This window comes from Phyllostomus discolor, chromosome 14 (genome assembly GCF_004126475.2).
Source record: "Phyllostomus discolor isolate MPI-MPIP mPhyDis1 chromosome 14, mPhyDis1.pri.v3, whole genome shotgun sequence".
Classification (NCBI taxonomy): Eukaryota; Metazoa; Chordata; class Mammalia; order Chiroptera; family Phyllostomidae; genus Phyllostomus; species Phyllostomus discolor.
Genome location: NC_040916.2, coordinates 23,077,270 through 23,095,904, shown reverse-complemented (window position 1 = coordinate 23,095,904; position 18,635 = coordinate 23,077,270). Strand labels below are relative to the sequence as shown.

Genomic DNA, 18,635 nt, shown 5'->3' with positions numbered 1-18,635 from the left:
AAAGTAAATGTCATTAACTTAGAACTTTCCCTAGTGTCCTTATTTTTACTTCTGACATCTCTCTATTTGGGTAACATAGAAGGTATGTGACATAATAGAAAAGTTCTACTATATGGTTATTATTGACAGTATATTTACCAAGGGGAAAAATATAGTTAAGTAATTACACTTTTTAGTTTCCCTGAATTTCTAAAATTAAAATCTAAATTATCCTTCTGTTTAAGTAGTGAAATAAAGCCAAATGTATGTAGCCTATGTATTACGCAAGTTTGATTAGCTCTAATTTGTGCGTTCAACACCATAAAACTGGTACCAAAGGCATTGTACTGTATAAAGTTGCTCCAAATCACAAAATCTCAGATTGTATAAGGAAATTGCATTAAGTTGTTTTTTAACACACACACACACACACCCAAATTTTAAAGCAACTTTTGTTTAGAATAAAACACATCTGAAACCAGCAAGCAAAGTGCTGGTGAGGAAAAGATGTAAGCAAACATAAATGTGTATTATATTTTGAATTTATGGAGATAACAGTCATTTTTTAAAAAGGTTAACTTATATATTATGTCTGTTTTGAAAGGAAAGCAGGGAGGCATGTAATATTTCTCAAATTCTTACAATGGAGATAAGGTTAAAATTTTAAAGGTTAGTACAGAGAACCTATAAACTACCTAATAACCATGCTATTTAAAATCTTGTTAAAAAGTAGTACACTCATGTAAGACATGGCATCTAAATTTTACTTTGCTCAGCGGGGCTGAGAACCTCTGACTTGGGGACCGACCGGGGGTGTGTGTGTGTGTGTCTTCGCTCCCTGTCCAGGTAGCCGTGGGGCTGTGAGGGTCTGCGCCTGTGCTCGCAGCCCCGCACCCACTGGCACAGGGAGTCACTGGGCGCTGCGTGGGGCCGGTCCGAGTGAGGGGAGGCGTGTGCCTCAGTATACAATGAAATGGATGCTGGGTCTGAAATGGTAGTTTATTTGTTTGTTTTTATTTTTAATTACAACATCTCAACTTTTACATTAACAGCTTTTTATATTGAGTTGAATAAAATGTTATCAAAATTAGTATTACCTCTTTATTTTTTTAAATGCAGCTACTAAATTTTAAATTATGTATATGGCTTGCATTTTTATGTCTGTTGAACAGCACTGCTCTAGAGGGACTGAAAATAGATTAGAGTAAGACCTGTTTGCCACCTTTCAGAAGCTAGGAGACTGCAGCTAGAACCAGTAGCCCCAAACACGAATGGCGTAGCCAGGACCCGAAATGTCTGTCCTAGCAGGCCACAGTGGGAAGCAGGTGTCTCTGCTACCCCCAAGCCTAAAACCTAGCTGCTTACATTACTGTCTGTCTGTCTGTCCATTTATCTATTTATGTGTTTATTTTCGGTTGATTGATTCCAGAGAGGGAGGGAAACATTGATCAGTTGCCTTTTGGCATGTTCCCTGACTGGGGACCAAACCCACAACCCAGGTGTGAGCCCTGCCTGGGAATCGAACTCACGACCTTTTGGTTTGCCGGGTGATACCCAATCCACTGAGCCACACCGGCCAGAGCCTACATTACCTTTTAAAACACTGTGAGCCTAAAACAGCCGAACAAAAGGCGCCTGGCATATGCCATTTGAAAACTGCTGGCCTAAAAAGAAAAAACAGAGGGTGTGGGTATTGGTGGAGCCTCTAGTGCCTTTCCCACTAGTCAGAGCCTCGCATCAGTCGTGCAGGGGCCTGGTAACTCCGTCTTCTTCGTCATGGTCAGGGCAGGGACTCAGGTCTAGATGATACTGGAGCTGTGCCATTATCTGTCACTGGCCTGTTCGCCAGAGCTGTCAACAAGCTCTCTATAGAGACATCATTAAAGCTCACTGTCTCCCAGTTCAAGTAAAAAAGCAGAGATACAGGGGGGTAATGAAAAGTTTGAAACCCCTTGGGTCTTTCTCTTTTATTTTTGTGGTTTCTGAAAGATTATATTTGGAATGTAAATACAGATATATGTACATGTGTGCAATATATTTGTACATACATATGCACATATTCTATGTTAGCATAGTAACTTGTTTGCCGTTCCATTGCAGATGGAGTCTGCCCGGAAGGCATGGGAGAATTCTCCAAATGTGAGGGAAAAGGGCTCCCCAGTAACTTCCACAGCGCCCCCGATCGCCCCTGGGGCCAGCAGCAGTGCCGGGGGGCGAGCCGGCGCCAACTACAACTCCTTCTCCAGCGCGTCCGTTGCCGCAGATCCCCTGTCGCCTCGGTCACCCCCACGACGTCGCTGTCAGGTGGAAGTCTCTGTGCCCCTTCTTTAGGAACTTCCCTTCGTGCCGACTTCTCAGGGTGGCTTCTGTTTCCTCTTACCCCCAAAAGTTGTGTTTGCAAAGATGTCAGATTGTGCGTGAGTCACTTCTCGCCATCTTCCCTCACCCCCTCTTTGCCCTCGCGCATTTTCGTTTTAGCAGATGATTTTTTTTTTTTTTTTTTTTTTTTTAAAGATTTTATTTATTTATTTTTAGGGAGGGAAGGAGGGAGAGAGAGAGAGAGAAAGAGAGAGAGAGAGAGAGAAACATCAGTGTGCGGTTGCTGGGGTATGGCCTGCAACCAGGAATGTACCCTGGCTGGGAATCGAACCTGGGACCACTTTGGTTCCCAGCCCGTGCTCAATCCACTGAGCTACGCCAGCCAGGGAAGCAGAATGCTTCTGATGACTCCCCTAAAACCCTTTGCTGGACCTTCCCTTTTTCCCCCCATCCCACCCTGTCCTCCAGTGTAGATGCTAGTAAGTAATTGGTGAAGAAAATTTTACCATGTTTCTCTAAATTTTTCTGTAAATTTACCTCTTGATTTTTACTTTTGAATTCACACACAGCTAATTTAACCAACTCAAAGATAATAACAATCATACAGCTTTTAAAGTTTTTGCGACCTGTATCTCACTGAAGGAGATGTGGGCCTAAGTCTATTGGGTTAACATTTCCTGGTGAAGAGTTAGGAGTAGAGAATTTCCAGTCTCTGCTTTTTGAGTGGACGATGTCCGCTGGTTTGGGGTGTTTGTTTTGTTCATTTCTAAGGAGAGTCCATCAGCATCCCAGGTTAGAAGGTGATCTCCCCGTCCTTTCCCCTGTGCGCAGTCCTGTCAGGTGGGGGGCTTCACAGTTCTCAGAGGCTCGCAGGGGCTGTTTCGAAAATGCTCGACTCGGGGAGGACACACCCTTTCTCCATGTGTATAATCATGTTTCTTCTACTGAACACGGAAATTTTGTTTCAAGCTTCCCAATGTTCTCCGACGTTTCCAAAGCAGTGGCTAAACTCTTTTCCAATAGTTATAAAATATACACAGTAAAGAATTTACCTTTTCCGAATTTACCTTTATGTTCTTCTTTTACTGCTGGGAATACTGCTTTTCTTTCTCTGGCATTCTGCTAGTTTTAAGTACCAAACCAACCAATCTTTGGGTTACACTACAGTATTTGATACTATTTAGAATCAGAAGTATGTGTTGTTATTTATTTATTAAGACAAACCCAGAGATTCAAATCAAAAGAGTCTTCCAACTCTGTGTCTGCTGCTATGCGAGCATCCCCTGCCGCAGCTCTGCCCCTGGCTCTTGCTTGGGCCTCAGCCCACTGCAGGAGGGTCTGTCGGAAGATTCGGAAGTACTGGGGCTGCAGAGCTCCCTAGCTCTTCCTTTGGAACCAGCTGCTTCATCTTTTCCAGGCCTGTGTGGCTTCTCCTTGGTCCTCCAACTAGGATAAATTTTTTGCCATGAGGGCCTTCTTGTCATCCTGCTGGTAGAGACTCAAGTGGAAGAGCAGAGGTCCCTTGATCTTGTCCTCTCTTAGATACAGCGTCACTAGTCGTCTGACAGTAAATGATCGCTGCCCCATCTCCCTTTCTCATCAAATACCAGTGCTGTAATTTGCTCCAGTATCGCAGTCATTAGAGCTCATTGATCACCAGAAATCTTTGATCTTTCAAGTTGTAGAAGGCCACTTGTCTGTCTGTCTGTCTGTCTGTCTCTCTCTCTCTCTCGGTACACGCAGGGGGGTGCTGGAGAGAAGGGGGAGAGCTATAGATAGTGATAATTATGATAATGACATGTCTCCTTTTAGCCTGTGGTACATAAGCTTCTAAGTGCATGGTGGGGCTATAGGCGTTAATTTTCTGGTTTTCCGATTGGCACTTGAGTTATTTTTAGCCTGAACAGCAGCAGCACTTTAAAATATACTACATTGTTCCCTTATTTTACACCTCTCCCAAATACAGGAGCTGGTACATACACTACCTCTTCTCTGAGCACAAAATCGACGACCACGTCAGACCCTCCTAACATCTGTAAAGTGAAACCCCAGCAGTTGCAGACCAGCAGCCTGCCCTCCGCCAGCCACTTCTCACAGCTGAGCTGCATGCCTTCCCTCATCGCCCAGCAGCAGCAGAGCCCGCAGGTCTACGTGTCTCAGTCCGCAGCAGGTGGGGCCGGGCTGGAGTGGGGGGGCTCCGGACCTGCGGGCGTCCGAACGCTCGTTTCTTCTCTCCTTAGTCACCCTTTCCAGCTTAAGTGTTTTTTATCTGCTTTGCAAATTCATTTCCACAAAGAGTTGACTGCTGTCCTCTTGATAAGCATTCTGGGGCTCTTGGCCGCTGTTCCTTACACATACATTTGACAAGTCAGTGTCTGATAACATGAAAAATAACTTACGCATTTGATACTGTTCCAATCATTATAGAAGTTTGTTGTCTGAAACTTGCCAGATACTAAAATTCATGGGGAGAAATAAACCTAAAAAAACAGCAGAGAAGAAAAAATTATATATTGAGGGTGGGGAAACTTGTATTACTAAATGTCACAATATTAATCTGAGCTAAATAGTAAATAAACATTTGAATAGTACTCAACTCACTAATTATTTAAATTCAAAACAACAGTGAGGCTATTTCTCGACTTTCCATGTGGGCACTAGTAGAATGATTGATAACCAGCATCTTTAACACCCAGTATCTGTAAGGGTCATGGGTGTTCTGTTGGGCTCTTCATTAAGTACCTTGCTGGTGAGCATATGAATTTGTCATAATTCTCTTAGAAAAATTTCACGGGGTGTTTTATGTGTACCTACTGTAGTAACAATTTCATTGTTGGTAAGTTTATCTGTATCAGATGAATAAGTTTACTTTTTTACAGGTAAATTTATTAATCAGAGATATGTATATGAGGGTGTTCGTTCATTGTAGTACCATTTCTAATGGTGCCAAATTTAAAACAATATGGGAAGTTCTTCAAAACAAAAATAGCAAATTGGAAAATACTGTGCATAATACATAGAAATCTATTAAAAATCTACACCAAATTATTTCAGTATTTCGCTGAACTGTAGTTGATAGAGTTAAGATGGGAGTGGGTTTGCTGTCCAGCAGGTTCACTTGTAATTTGAATGGAGTACGTGACACGTTGCTGGTTTACACCCCATTGGCCGTGCACGAGGGTCCGTTTCTCGACACCTTCGCCGGCACTTGAGAGTCGCCGTTTTAATTTCGTAGAGCGATGTGGTCAATTCTGAGGCGAGACACTCACGGCTGCTTGTTTCCTCCCGCCGGTGTGTAGCTCAGATCCCGGCCTTCTACATGGACACCAGCCACCTGTTCGGCACCCAGCACGCGCGGCTGGCTCCACCGTCGCTGGCGCAGCAGCAGGGCTTCCAGCCGGGCCTCTCCCAGGTGGGTGCCTGGGCTCCTCCCGGGCTGCGGGGGCTCGCTGGCGGTTTTACGGTGTAACAGTTATCTTGGGCTGCCAATAATAGACTCTTCGAAGTTACAAACTTCTTTTAACAACACGGGACAACCCATAATTACCAGTGTTAAAACCTTCCCAAGTTTTGCCATTGTTAAATGGTTAACAACGTAGAATCAAGTAAATGGCTTGAAAGGAAAAGGTAAATGTGTACATTCAGTTTTGCTTGCAGAGGAAACTGGTATGCGGCATGAATCTTTCATTCTTTTCGTAGCTGATTTTATTTTCCCCGTCGTGAGTCGTGTCCGCGGCGCTCACACACCGCTCTCCCCTTGCTCCGCAGCCCGCCTCGGTGCAGCAGATCCCGATCCCCATCTACGCGCCCCTGCAAGGGCAGCACCAGGCCCAGCTGAGTCTGGGGGCTGCGCCCGCCGTCTCCCAGGCTCAGGAACTGTTCGGCTCTTCCCTGCAACCCTATAGGTAACCACCTCGAAGTGTGTTTGTGGTTTGGAGACGTAACTGCTGAGCTTTTTTACCATATCCTTCTGCTTCTTCCTGCACCTTATAAGCTCGGGTGACCCTGTTAGAAACTGCATTATGTTGTTGGTCAGGTTGGTTGTGTGATGAACCTCAGTCTCTGGTCACTTCGGTCAGACTTCAGTAACAGAGTCAGGCCACAGAGCTCCTTGAGGAAGAGGCAGCAGCAATCCCAGGGCAGTTAAAGTCACAGAAGATAGCCACTAACGGTCTCAGAAGTGCGAGTGCCATCTTGCTGCTAATGGCCAGAGCCCTGGCTGCCCTCTGCTGTGTCAGAGCGCAGGCCAGGGCAGAGGGTGATGCGGAGGAGGAGTGGAGGCCGGGCGAAGAGGGGAAGTCGCAGTGACAGTGGTCGCTCCAGCCGTCGGCGCACGGCAGCTCACGGAGTTCGTCTGCACACGAGCATCTCCGGTAGTCTGCGTCCTCCCCGTTCCACGGGGAGGTTGGGGCTTGAAGGGGTTGGGTTGTTTGTTTGTTTGTTTACCTAAGGTTACACTGCAAATAAGTGACAGAGCCCATACTCAACCACAGGTGTGTCTCGTCTCCAGCCTATGAGAGCGGAAGTCTGGGGACAAGAACTGGTGACAGCAGCACTCACAGTAAGGCTGCTGTCATCCCTGCTCATTGTGGCGGCAGTAAAACCCTCGAAACAAAAACTGAATTACTTTTTAGGGCAGCTTAGGACGATTGCAGAGTTTTGCATTTGCTTTTAGAAATGTGTTGGGTTTTGATATGGTTCAGATAGAATTTTCACACTTTGTAGATTAGACTTGGCATTCATCAATGAAGCTCAGCAGTTTTCAGCTGCTGTGCCACAGGCATTTTAAAGACGCGGTCCCTGGCTGTTCAGCTGGGCAGTGACCTCTTTCTCTTGAGGTGATCACATTTTAAAAAATGATGGCAGCCACTTAGCTGGGCATGTAACACTACAATAGCTGTCCAGTATGAGTGGCTGAAAATACTTTTTTTTGTCAGATCAACAAAAAATATATTTTCGGTGTGCCGCGGAGTTTCAATAACTAGCCTGCGTGTGTCCTGAGATGACAAAGGTTGGAAGTTGCTGACTGAGCTCGTTCCTTTCAGGCTACATAAACCGTAACCCTGTGCCAGCCTGGGGCCAGCTGCCTGCCCTTCCTTAGCGGGGCAGGGTTGTCAGCAAACTAACTCTAACAATGTGGCTCTCGCTTTTATTTTTTGATGAGAGATTCCTCAGTAGAATTTAGTACATGCCCCATCATTTAGTTTGCTCATTCCGAGATTGTCTACCTGTAAAACTGTTTACCCCAACTAGAAGTTAGAGGCTGTCTCTCTTGTATTACTAAATTTGGGGTTATCTTGGAATTTGTGGTAAAAAATAAAATTTAAAATTTCTAATTCAGAAATAGCAAACAGATTCGATCTCACAAAGCAGCGTCCTTTGCATTGGTGTCAGCTGCTTGATGTCCGCACTCGCCCTCGCGACAGCCGCGGCGGCAGAGCAGGCCCGCTCGGTGGGACCGCGGTGTGCGCCGCGTGTGCGACGGTGGCTGCGGCTGGGAAGGCCCCGTGAGGGCTCCGAGCGCGGGCCGAGTCTGCGCCGCGTCAGCGTGCTGCTCCTGGCTCTCGGCCTGCGTCGTTTGTGTTTATTAATAGGGAATCCCTGAATTAATTTCGCCCAGCACAGTTTTACAATGTGTTTATGTTTTCCCATTTATAATTGAAGCATAAATATCAAGGAGACGTTGTTAAGATTACTCGTGATGCTAGAGCAGAGGTGTCGGATTCTTCTTCCCCCGGGGCCCATCGGCCTCCCGGTTGCCTTCAAAGGGCCGGATGTAACGTTAAGACTGTATCAGTGGGACGGCTCCTGACAGTTAAGCGAGAGCTCAGTTCTTGGTACAAGAACCAAGGTGGAGATCAACACTCCTGCGTAGTGGCTTTTGTCCTGCCACACGTCATTTTAACAAAGTCAATACTATCTTTACCACTACTTCAGTTACTTACTTTTTATCTTAGCATTTTATGAAGTATATAGATTGGAGGCCTCTCTCCTGAGGGTTATTTCAGCATTGAATTTTCTTACTGGTTTTCAAATTGTCTTGGTGTACACTACAGCCATGTGACTTGTTTATTGTTTAAATGGGAGTTTTGACCCTCGGATCATAATGCTATGTTGTGCACTTGCAAGTTGCTAAGAGAGGAGATCTTAAAAGTTTGCATTTGAGAAATGTATGACTCTGTGCTGACAGGTGTTGGCTTACTGTGCTGATTGCTCTGCGGTGTACAAATACCAAATCATATGTTTACTATACCTCAATTTAAAAAAAAAGCCGTGGCAGGTGGTGTGGCTCAGTGGTTGAGTGCTGGCCTGTGAATCGAAAGGTCGCTGGTTCAATTCCCAGTCAGGGCACACGCCTGGGTTGCAGGCCAGGTCACTGGGGGGGGCGTTGTGAGAGACAACCACACACTAATGTTTATCTCCCTCTCTTTCTCCCTCCCTTCCCCTCTCTAAAAAATAAATAAGTAAAAATTTTTTTTAAAGATACTTCATGAATAATCCTGACACAAACAGTACTCTGCTTCATTCCATAGAGGGGTTGAGCTCTTGTGAGAAACACATGAGGGGGGAAGTGCTGAAACACAGACAGTAAAAGTCAGCTGCTGGTGCTCGGAGCTGAAGGCAGTGTCGGTACCAAAGAGGAAAGGATAGGTTTGGCTCTGAGCTTGCTAACGAATGCATGAAACGAGAATCATTCTCATTGTTCGAGAGGAGGAAAAAGGTTTCTAGGAAGAGGAAACCTTTTTCCAGAACTTGGGTCCCGGGCACATGGGACCTCCTCGTATAGTGGGCTCCAAGCCTTAGAACGAGCACCTCACACACGGTCTGTGTTCTCTGCCTCTTGTGCTCATCAGAGCTCTTGGCACTTGGGCCACTCGCTCTTGAGCTTTCCAGATTGCAGATAGAACTGACCTCTGACACAGCCCTTCCGCTTCCACGCCCGTGTAGATCTCAGCCAGCCTTCATGCAGAGCAGCTTGTCCCAGCCGTCCGTGGTCCTTTCCGGCACTGCCATTCACAACTTCCCAGCGGTCCAGCACCAGGAGCTGGCCAAGGCGCAGTCGGGCCTCGCCTTTCAGCAAACCTCCAGTACTCAGCCCATCCCCATCCTGTACGAACACCAGCTGGGCCAGGCGTCAGGGCTGGGGGCCTCGCAGCTGATGGACACGCACCTCCTGCAGGTGAGTCCAGGGGGGCTAAAGCAGGTGTCATCATCATGTTCTCATGCAGCAGGTGGCTTAGGGACGGTTTTTCAAGAAAATGTGAAAAGATACTATGAAAAACAAAGGTCTTCCTGTTTATCTAATACTGAATTCTTACAAGATCGCTTTGAAGCCATAACCTTAAAGATCTTACTGCTCTTTTCTTGTTGCTGTTCTCTAGGCTAGAGCAAATCTCACCCAGGCTTCAAATCTTTACTCTGGGCAAGTTCAGCAGCCTGGCCAGACGAACTTCTACAACACAGCCCAGTCGCCGAGTGCTCTCCAGCAGGTAAACTGTGGCATGGTAAATTTCCTCCGTTTTCGTTACTACTACTGTTACCGTTTCTTCTCTTGTGTGGGCGTTTCAGCAGGACCAGGGTGGGGACACGCGTGGGAGTTTTTTCCGAGACAGCCTAGGACTTCCACAGGGGCCACTGGAGTCCCACACCACCCATCTCCCCTCCCCCACCTGCGTCAGTGCTGCTTTTTATTTAGTTTTTGTAACGGGTTTCCATGTGATTGTTCATTTTGACAAAGGGCCCCACGAATGTAAACGTTTGAAGGCTGTCGTTAGGGGTGTGCAGTTACAAAGTCAGTGTGATGGGGGCTTTAACCCGTCCGTGCCAGAAGTGACGGGAAACTGAGGACCACCGCACCGGTGACTGTAACACATAGGGCAGCCGGCAGAGGGCGGGTGACAAGCACGTCTCTTAAGTGTATGATTGTAATCATAGTCTTCAGTGGGGGGAAATGTGTGCTTTTTGAAGCTATCTCCTAGCAATATCATTAATGGGTTTACTCCTTAAAAGTGAGTGGGGGCAAGATGGAGGAGGCAAGCCCTAAGTCGTTTTCTCGTAACTGTTTTTGGTGGCTATTTCAGGAGTGACAATTCAAATATATTACTTCATTGATACTCAAAATAAATTGGTACTTGGGAAGTTGTCACTACTTTCTAACAATGTATCCCCATGATTTTATTGTATTCTGTGGTTATTTGGCATGTACTGTAGATTACTTCAAAGACAGTCCTAATTATTTCAGTTAAATAGTTTCTCCACTGCCAATTTGTTATGCTGTTGCACCCTTAGTAAAGGGGTGGTGACAGTCACTAAGCCGCAGGCCGATGTGGGACACGTACTACTAGGTTGCTGTCTTCTGGCACGTGAAGAGTTGTGCTGTGGGCGAGGGGGCGCATGCGCAGCCGGGTCTGTATGCGCCGCTCGCTCCAGTTTCGGTTTGCTTTTGTCCCAGGTCACCGTGCCTCTGCCGGCGCCCCAGCTCTCCCTGCCGAACTTCGGGTCCGCCGGGCAGCCTTTGATTGCTCTGCCTCAGGCTCTGCAGCCCCCCCTGCAGCACACCGCCCCCCAGGCCCAGGCCCAGAGCCTGGGGCGCCCTGCACAAGCCAGCCAGCCCTTCCGGGGGCTGGTCCCTGCGGGGGCCCAGCACAGCATGATCGCAGCTGCAGGGAAAGTAAGTGATGGGGGGGGGGGGTGCCGGTGTGCACCGTGTGGTCTGTAAAACTGAATGCAATGGTGTTGCCGCCCCTGGGAGATCACAGACCCCAGCATACTTTAAATGTGTCTGGCCTCCTCTGCGTTTGACCTCAGAACAAAGAATTCACAAGTTTTGTGGGAGAGTTGTGTTTACACTGCCTCCTAGACTTTTCAGCCACAAATTTGGCCTTGTTAATTTCATGGTATTTGAAAGCCAATTACAGGATTTTGGTACTGAGGTTCTTTGCCCTTTGCTGGATTAAGTTTTCCTATATAGAATATTAAACACAGCACGTTGTCTTAGGGATTGCAGAAACGCTAGGTTTATTTTGTGCTCTTTCTCAGATGTCTGAAATGGAGCTAAAGGCCTTCGGAAGTGGCATTGACATCAAACCAGGCACCCCTCCGATCAGCGGAAGGAGCACCACACCCACCTCTAGTCCCTTCCGGTAAAACGGGCGTTTGTGTTTGCTGTGGAACCCCCAAGTAACTGGGCACCGTTTGTGTGTTAGATGCGCGCTGTGCCGCCAGCCCTGTGGTAAGCACAAGGCATTCTGGTAGTTCCATCTGAAATGTTAAGCTGTTGGATTAGTAAGAATGTATTTGGTGTACTGTATTGCAAGAAAAACTTTTAAATACAGGGCAAATGTAGCCAGTATCCTTTCTCACCTCTGCCCCTCCCGTGTCTCCCTACCGCCGTGACGTTTGGTAACTCGTCTTGGTAAATCTTACCAACGACCAAATCTATGAGTCTGCCAAGCGCACTGTCTAGGAATCTGACAGCATCCTTACCCGGCACTGCCATACTGACCAGTGACGACTTCTTTCCAAGGGCCACTTCCACAAGTCCGAACAGCCAGTCCAGCAAAATGAGCAGCATTGTGTATCAGAAGCAGTTCCCGTCAGCCCCCGCCACTGTGAGAATGACCCAGCCATTTCCTGCACAGTTCGCACCCCAGGTGGGCAGAGGCGAGTGAGAAACGAGGGTGGTTTCGTGCAAGTGCTTGCTGACCTGGCGACTCCGCGGAGCTGATAGTCCGGCCCTGTCAGGACCAGTGCAGGCACACGTGTTCGCTGAGAAGGAGCTTCTTACCCAACAGTGAACGTCTGACATTTCAGTGTAGTCTCTGTCCTCTTCAGCTAGACACAGGTGACTGTGGTGCTAAAGCAGACGGTAGAAGCAGGACTCCCCACACAGCTCCGATAGTTTGCGTTCTGTCCCTTTATCTTTTTGAAGAAGGAGATTTTTCAGAGAAGGGTCCCAGTGCTTAGAGTTTTCCAGGGTTTTTTGTTTGTTAGATTTTGGTATGGTTTTTTTGGTTTTTTGTTTTTGTTTTTGTTTTTTTATGATAACTGTGTAGGTGAAGTAAATTTTCCAAGAGGTATTTTAATATATGTATAAAAATGTTGGCCTCACTTCTCTTTGATGATCAGATAAAAGGACTAACTCAAATTAATAAGAACACTCACAAACTAGAATTGGTACATGAGAAAACATGTATTTGTCAAATTAGCATTTTTTAAATTTATTTTCTGATTATAACTGGTATGGGTGTATGCCTTTTCTGCAATTACATCTTTTTTAAAAGCTACCCTAAGTAATAGCCTCCCTGCCCGCAACTCCCGTTAGAGTGCCCAGGCGGGCCCGTCCATCCTGGGCCGGGTGCTAGGATGGCACAGTGTGTACACCCCCTTCCCTGGCGGAATTGGTACAGATTTACTCTGGGGTGAGCCAACCGGTCTAGTTGGCAAAAAAAAAAAAAATTTTTTTTTAACAGTTTAATGTTGTATGTTTTGTTTTTTTCACTCAGATTCTCTCTCAGCCTAACCTGGTCCCTCCATTGGTAAGAGCCCCACATACTAACACCTTCCCAGCGCCCGTTCAGAGGCCGCCAATGGCACTGGCCAGTCAGATGCCTCCTCCGCTGACCACAGGCCTCATGAGCCATGCTCGTGTGCCCCATGTGGCCAGGGGTCCTTGTGGATCGCTGGCGGGAGCCAGAGGCACTCAGGCCCAGGCCGCGCTGAAGGCTGAACAGGACATGAAGGTTAGTACAGTGCTGGCGGCCGCCAGAGCGACCCTCTGAGCCGCGTCCGCGGCGCTCTGGGCCCGCCCCGCACCCCCAGCACTCCCGTCCCAGCAGGCTGGGCCATGGGTCACTCTCAGGCATTCTCCCTTTTTTCAATTATTATTATCATTATTATTATTATTATTTACTTTTTTTTCTCCCTGTTCCCCCACACACACTTTTTTTTCCTTTTTTTTTCTTTTTTTTCTTTTGCAACTGTTGTCAACAAACAAGTTAATGTTTTAAACTTGTTGCCAAATGAATTGCTTATAAAATAAATATTTGAGGGAGATCTGAGTTTAGCTGCTACATTTTTTTGAAAGAGCAAAAAAAAGTAATATGGACTCTTGTGGGCTTTCCCATTTTCTTTCTTTGTTTTTCTCCCCCCAACCCCTTCCCCAAGCTTATGATACAAATCATGGTTCTCTGAAAACTTTGGTGGGTAAGACCTGTCACCCAGTTTGAGCCACCCAAGCCCCGTGTTCTTCTCAAACTGTGTTCACGCTCCTTTTTGCCGGCCACCTGGCGTGGCTGTGTCCCACAGCAGTTAGTGTGGCTGTAGATGAGGAATTCAGACAAGCACTCGGGGGTCCTTCGCCACGAGAGGCACGAAACCCAGGAGGCGTGCTGGTGCGGGAGGTGCCCGTAGGTCCCTGTGCGGGACGGTCTCTGCAGCGGGAGCCTCACCGGCTGCCTGTGCACCGGCCGACCCGCTTGCCTTGTGTTCACTTAGAAGGGACTCGAGAGGCCTCTGTCATTGGGCCTGTTTTTGTCATTGCTCTGTGTCAGGTCGGACTAGCACAGGGATGAGCTTGCTGCTTCCAGACAGGGACAGGCCTCCGTCGGCTGGGCTCTGGGCCGGAGCCCTTTTATCATAGCCCTGCAGAGCGCCGGGCGGGCGGGCGGGCGCCGCAGCTTCCTTCGGGCAGATAGCCCCACCTTCGACCCTGAGAGGTCAGACTGAAGACTGCCCCTCGGGGGGACTCCCGGTGCCTGTGGCCTGCGCGACAGGTACAGGCGCCAGTGTCTGTGTAGACCTCTCTGGGTGCCGTTTGGCCGTGGTTTCCAGTTCTGTTGGCACTTGACTTTCCGTAAATCCCCGTGTTGGAGATGGCATTGTAGCTTAATAACGGGGTGGAGAAGGGCACAGATTTCTTGAGAATGGCTTCAGCGTTTTTGGACAGTGCTGAGGACGCGTAGAATGTGTGGGGCTTTTTTATGTACAGGTGTAGAAACGTGTTACATTGGTGTAATGTACAGACGGACGTAAGTATGTATGGACTTGGGGCATGCAGTCACTAAAGCGAGGCGGCTATGTTGCCAGCTCAGTGTGGTAGGAGTGCTCAGAATTCAGCGACCCAGTGAGGGTGTAGTTACTAATTTCTGATGCTCTTCCCCTGCAGAAGAGAGCTGTGGGAAGAGGACTCAGCCACAAGACCTTTGGTCCTAGGTGTTGGTAATACCGCAATATAAGTGCTTCCTTTTCGTTCTGTTGTAGACCACATGTTGATAACTAGCAGCTTTAAGTGTTTCGTATATGTTTCAAGTTTGCGAGCAGGCTCCCTAAATAGAGTTTGTTATCGATAAGGTTTGTTCCAGACAAGATACAAACCAATAGCAACTCCCATTTAATTATTTTATTATAAGAGGGTAAACTTTGAAAAAGTGGTGGGAGGCGGTCCTATTCCTTTCTAATATTTTTTAAAAATCACATGGAATGTTTTCAGTGATAGGAAGAAATCCTTCCACTAAAAGATCAATGAGGTACTTTTGGTTTGGGTCAAACCAGCGTGGGGAAAGCTGATTGGTGATTGGTGAAAGAATTCAAACTGAGAGTGATTGACAGGCTTTGGTGATGCTGCCGCGTCTTCAGTCGTTGTTTCTCGTTCTTTAAGGCAAAGCAGAGAGCAGAGGTTCTTCAGTCCACGCAGCGCTTCTTCTCTGAACAGCAGCAGAGCAAACAGATAGGCGGCAAGGCCCCGAAGGTGGACGGCGACGCCAGCAAACCTCCCGACACGCTGGCCGACGCTCCTGGCGTCTGTCAGGAGAAAGTAGAAGAAAAGCCCCCCCCTGCACCCACCATGGCCACCAAACCTGTTCGAACTGGACCCATCAAACCTCAGGCCATCAAAACCGAAGAAACAAAATCTTAAAAGGCTGTGGTTTATTGCAGGGCCTGGGGGAGGGGCGAGGGGAGGAGGAAGGGTGCAGCCGGCAGTGCCAGCAGCCAGAGGGGTAAAAGGTCTGTGACAGGGTCCCGTCCGGAGTTCGGAGGCGCACGGGGGGACACAGGAGCCGTTCACCCTGATACGAGCCGCACCCACTACACAACACGCACCCTGCCGGTGGCTGTTTTTGCACCTCAGCCTGAATTTACACACAGACACACGCACACAGCCCTGGAGTGCGCACCCTTCAGAACTAAACCGTCACAGTTAGATGGGACCCCAGAAGAAAGAGGGAAGGAGCGCTGCCAAGGAGGGGCCGGGCCCTGTCGGTGAGGTGAGCCCAGCTGGCAGAGCAGCTGGGAGGCTGCTCCCGGCCGGCCTGGGGCTGCGGCCAGGGCACCGGTGGGCTCTGGGGGTGACGAGCGGATAAGGACTGGGGCTGTGCCGAGGAGCCTGTGTCTGACCCTGGCAGCTTGCTGTTTCTGTAACGTGGTGGTTGAGTTGAACACGAAGTATCATAACTGACCTTCCCTTCTTCCTGGGTGAGTGAACGGTGGTGAAACGGTGCCGCCAGCATCCTGACCCTCCCCGAGGGAGGGGCAGGGTTTGGCTGCTGCTGCTGCCGCCGCCGCCGCCGCCGGAATGGTGCTGTGTTTGGTTGTGGCCCGCAGCTTTGAAGTGCGGCTGGGCGGCTGGGCTTCTCGCCTCCGTGGAGCTCCGCCCGCTCCGACGCAGCGGCTTTGGTGAACACTAGTCAGGGCGAGTCTTGCCCATCTCTACGAGGTCATCTTTGTATGAATCTGGGGTGTGGCAGGGTGTTTTGTTTTGGTTTGTTTTGATCTTTTTGAAACGGTTTTTAGCTGATACTCATGAAGACCCGCGAGCACCCAGAACAATGCCACCAATGAAATCCTGGCGGAAAAGGTGCACACTTGACCAGAGACGCCGCGTCCCACCCTGCCGGCCGGGCCCTCTGCTGGGGAAACAAAATCAAGTCTCAAATAATGCCTTTGTCATTGTACCCTCTAGTATTCTAGCTGTAGGACAGTCCTGTATCATACCTCTGTGAGTGTAAACCATGTTGTCCCTGCTTACGGTGCGTGGTCGTGACCGTGCTTGATCGGAGCTGTTTCTGATGATGTTATTCCAGAATGTTTTCTTTCCAGAAGATGATGGAGAAGCTAATAAAAAAAAATGGTGCCAGGTACCACAACAGTAACAGAACTTTGCTGTTTTCTGGGGATTTGTTTTTTACTTTTTTTTTTTTTTTTTTTTTTTTTAATGGAGTGTGCTGGATGTCTCTAATTTGTTCAGATGACTGCAGAACCTGGAAAGGCTGTTGCTGCTATCGATGCATAACATACTGCTATTGGTCTTTTTATATAAATAAATATATATACATATATATATAATTTGAATTTTTGGAAACTTTAGCTGTGCTGTCAACTTTGGAAAAACTATCTCGGTTGTACCGTGTTGGGTTGGCATTGTACAGAAATTAACAGCCATATTGGTCTAGAAATGTTCGACATAATTTTTTCCATTTGTACAGGGGTAACGCACTGTATTAAATATGTAAGGTCTTAATCTACATGGGTTTGATTACAGAAACTAATAAAGTATTCTCTAAATAATGAACCTTGGAGCTTCTGATCCATTCCTGGAATCTGAGGCGGGCTCTGCCACGCACCGCAAGCGGTGACCAGCGTTCTGCAAAGGCTTGGCTTCTGACTCCCAGTAGCTGTGAGCTCCCAGTAAGAGCCATCGTGGACGGCGAGGGGCATGGCCTGCCCCTGGAGCGGCCGAGTTTGTGTTGGGGCTGTTTCGGGGGCAGGGGGCCTGGTTGATGCACAGTGCTGAGCGTCAAGGAGTTGCATCATTTTTCTGTGCCGGAATTGGACCCAGACTTCACAGTACTCCGGACTGTGTTTTTGCCACGCTCGTTCACACACACACGGTCCCTTCACCTACAGAAGCAGACTGGAGAGGTTGGGTTTGTCATTCACTCGGCCTGCAGAAGGAAGTGCTGAGGGTTTCTGGAACACACGGCTTCCAGACCCAGCGCTGCTGAAGGTCTGTGTGCCTTCTTCACTCGCGGCCCCTGCGATTCCGCCACCCGCACCAGACCCCTTCTGGTGAGCACTGCCGCGGTAGCCAAGCCTCTCGGTGTGGGGCTCTTCTCAACACACGTTCCAGGTTGGCGTGGTGGGTGCGGTTGGGGCACAAGTATGTACCAGAGAGCTGTGCTGCAGTCCCCCTCCATGTATCTGCCTTCCCTGTCGCCACTATTTTTCATACTCAGCCCTAAATGTTTGGGACCTGCAAAGGGACCAAGTACATAGCTTCGTGTTCCCTTCATGTGCAAGGCACTGGGTGTGTCTGCCCAGCTGCTTGAAGTCACCCAAAACCCCTCTGGCGCCTTGGGCCCTTTTCTGGCCAGCGCCTGCACGGGGAAACAGTGACAAACACCTACCCAGTGGACAGGACACTCGGATGCCGCTTCTCTGTCCTCTGCTCCCACCAGTCTCATGGCTTCCCCAGGGGGTCAGGGTCACCCTGCAGGTGCCGCGGTGGGTTTGCTCACGTGAAACCACGTTCTCTGCCCCTCACACTGTCGGGTGAGGAAGAGGAGGGTGTGTTCTTGTCCTTAGCTGAAAACACATGGCACTTGGTGGTGGAAGGAAAGACGGGCTGCAGAGTTGGAGGATGGGGGAGAGGCCAGTTTGAAAAGGCTTTTTTATTTATTTTTTACTAGTTTTCGCAATACACATTACAGAAAGCAAAGCTCAATGTACATTCTTGGCCAGAGGCAGGATGTATCGCGGACAAAGAAGAGGTTGAGGGGACATGCAGAGCTCCGGTGTCAGGCATGCCTTACCTAACTAACGGGTCACCAGGGCTTCTTACAGCTTGGCCACCCTGCATCTCATAGGTCCTGGGAGTTCTCCATGTTTTCACAACCCTTAGCGGTCCCTTCTACCCACGGTCCCCAGTGAACCGCAGCCAACCTGTTTGTGAAAACCACCTTAATTTCATGTTATATGTTGTGCCGACCGTCTCAGCATTGGCACGTTGCTGCTTTTACGTTGTCACTGAGAAACGGGTGCTTGGCCCCCTCTGCTGGTCCCCATCACACCCTCGGGTGTGGGGCCCAGTCCGCTGTTGGGGGTCCAAGCAGCATCTCCGTGGTTTTCCTGAAATACCCACAAGTCGATGGCATACGATCTCAAGCCAAGACTTACATTGGTCTTCAGCCTGTCTTGGGTCCAATGGGTAGAAATTCATTGCTGTTGTGGGGCGAACTTGGATTCTGGAGTAAAAGCCCTCGACTTTTTCTGGACTGGTGGCCCATCAAAGTGTTAAGTCAAGGAGCATAGGCACCTCAGAGGCCTGATTGTAGGTAGAC

At 48.5% G+C, this 18,635-nt stretch overlaps 1 protein-coding gene across 1 annotated transcript in view; it reads left to right on the top strand.

Annotated features, from left to right (window-relative positions):
* Positions 1-16,867, top strand: part of PRRC2C (proline rich coiled-coil 2C) — a 76,232-nt gene extending 59,365 nt beyond the window's left edge. The window contains 11 exon segments of the mRNA XM_028530564.2: positions 2,080-2,238; positions 2,241-2,283; positions 4,265-4,468; positions 5,598-5,710; positions 6,067-6,203; positions 9,247-9,478; positions 9,681-9,788; positions 10,751-10,969; positions 11,338-11,441; positions 11,825-11,951; positions 14,957-16,867. Of these exon segments, the coding sequence (XP_028386365.1) occupies positions 2,080-2,238; positions 2,241-2,283; positions 4,265-4,468; positions 5,598-5,710; positions 6,067-6,203; positions 9,247-9,478; positions 9,681-9,788; positions 10,751-10,969; positions 11,338-11,441; positions 11,825-11,951; positions 14,957-15,214 (1,704 nt within the window). The 3' untranslated portion in view covers positions 15,215-16,867.
* Positions 16,868-18,635: the final 1,768 nt, after the last annotated feature.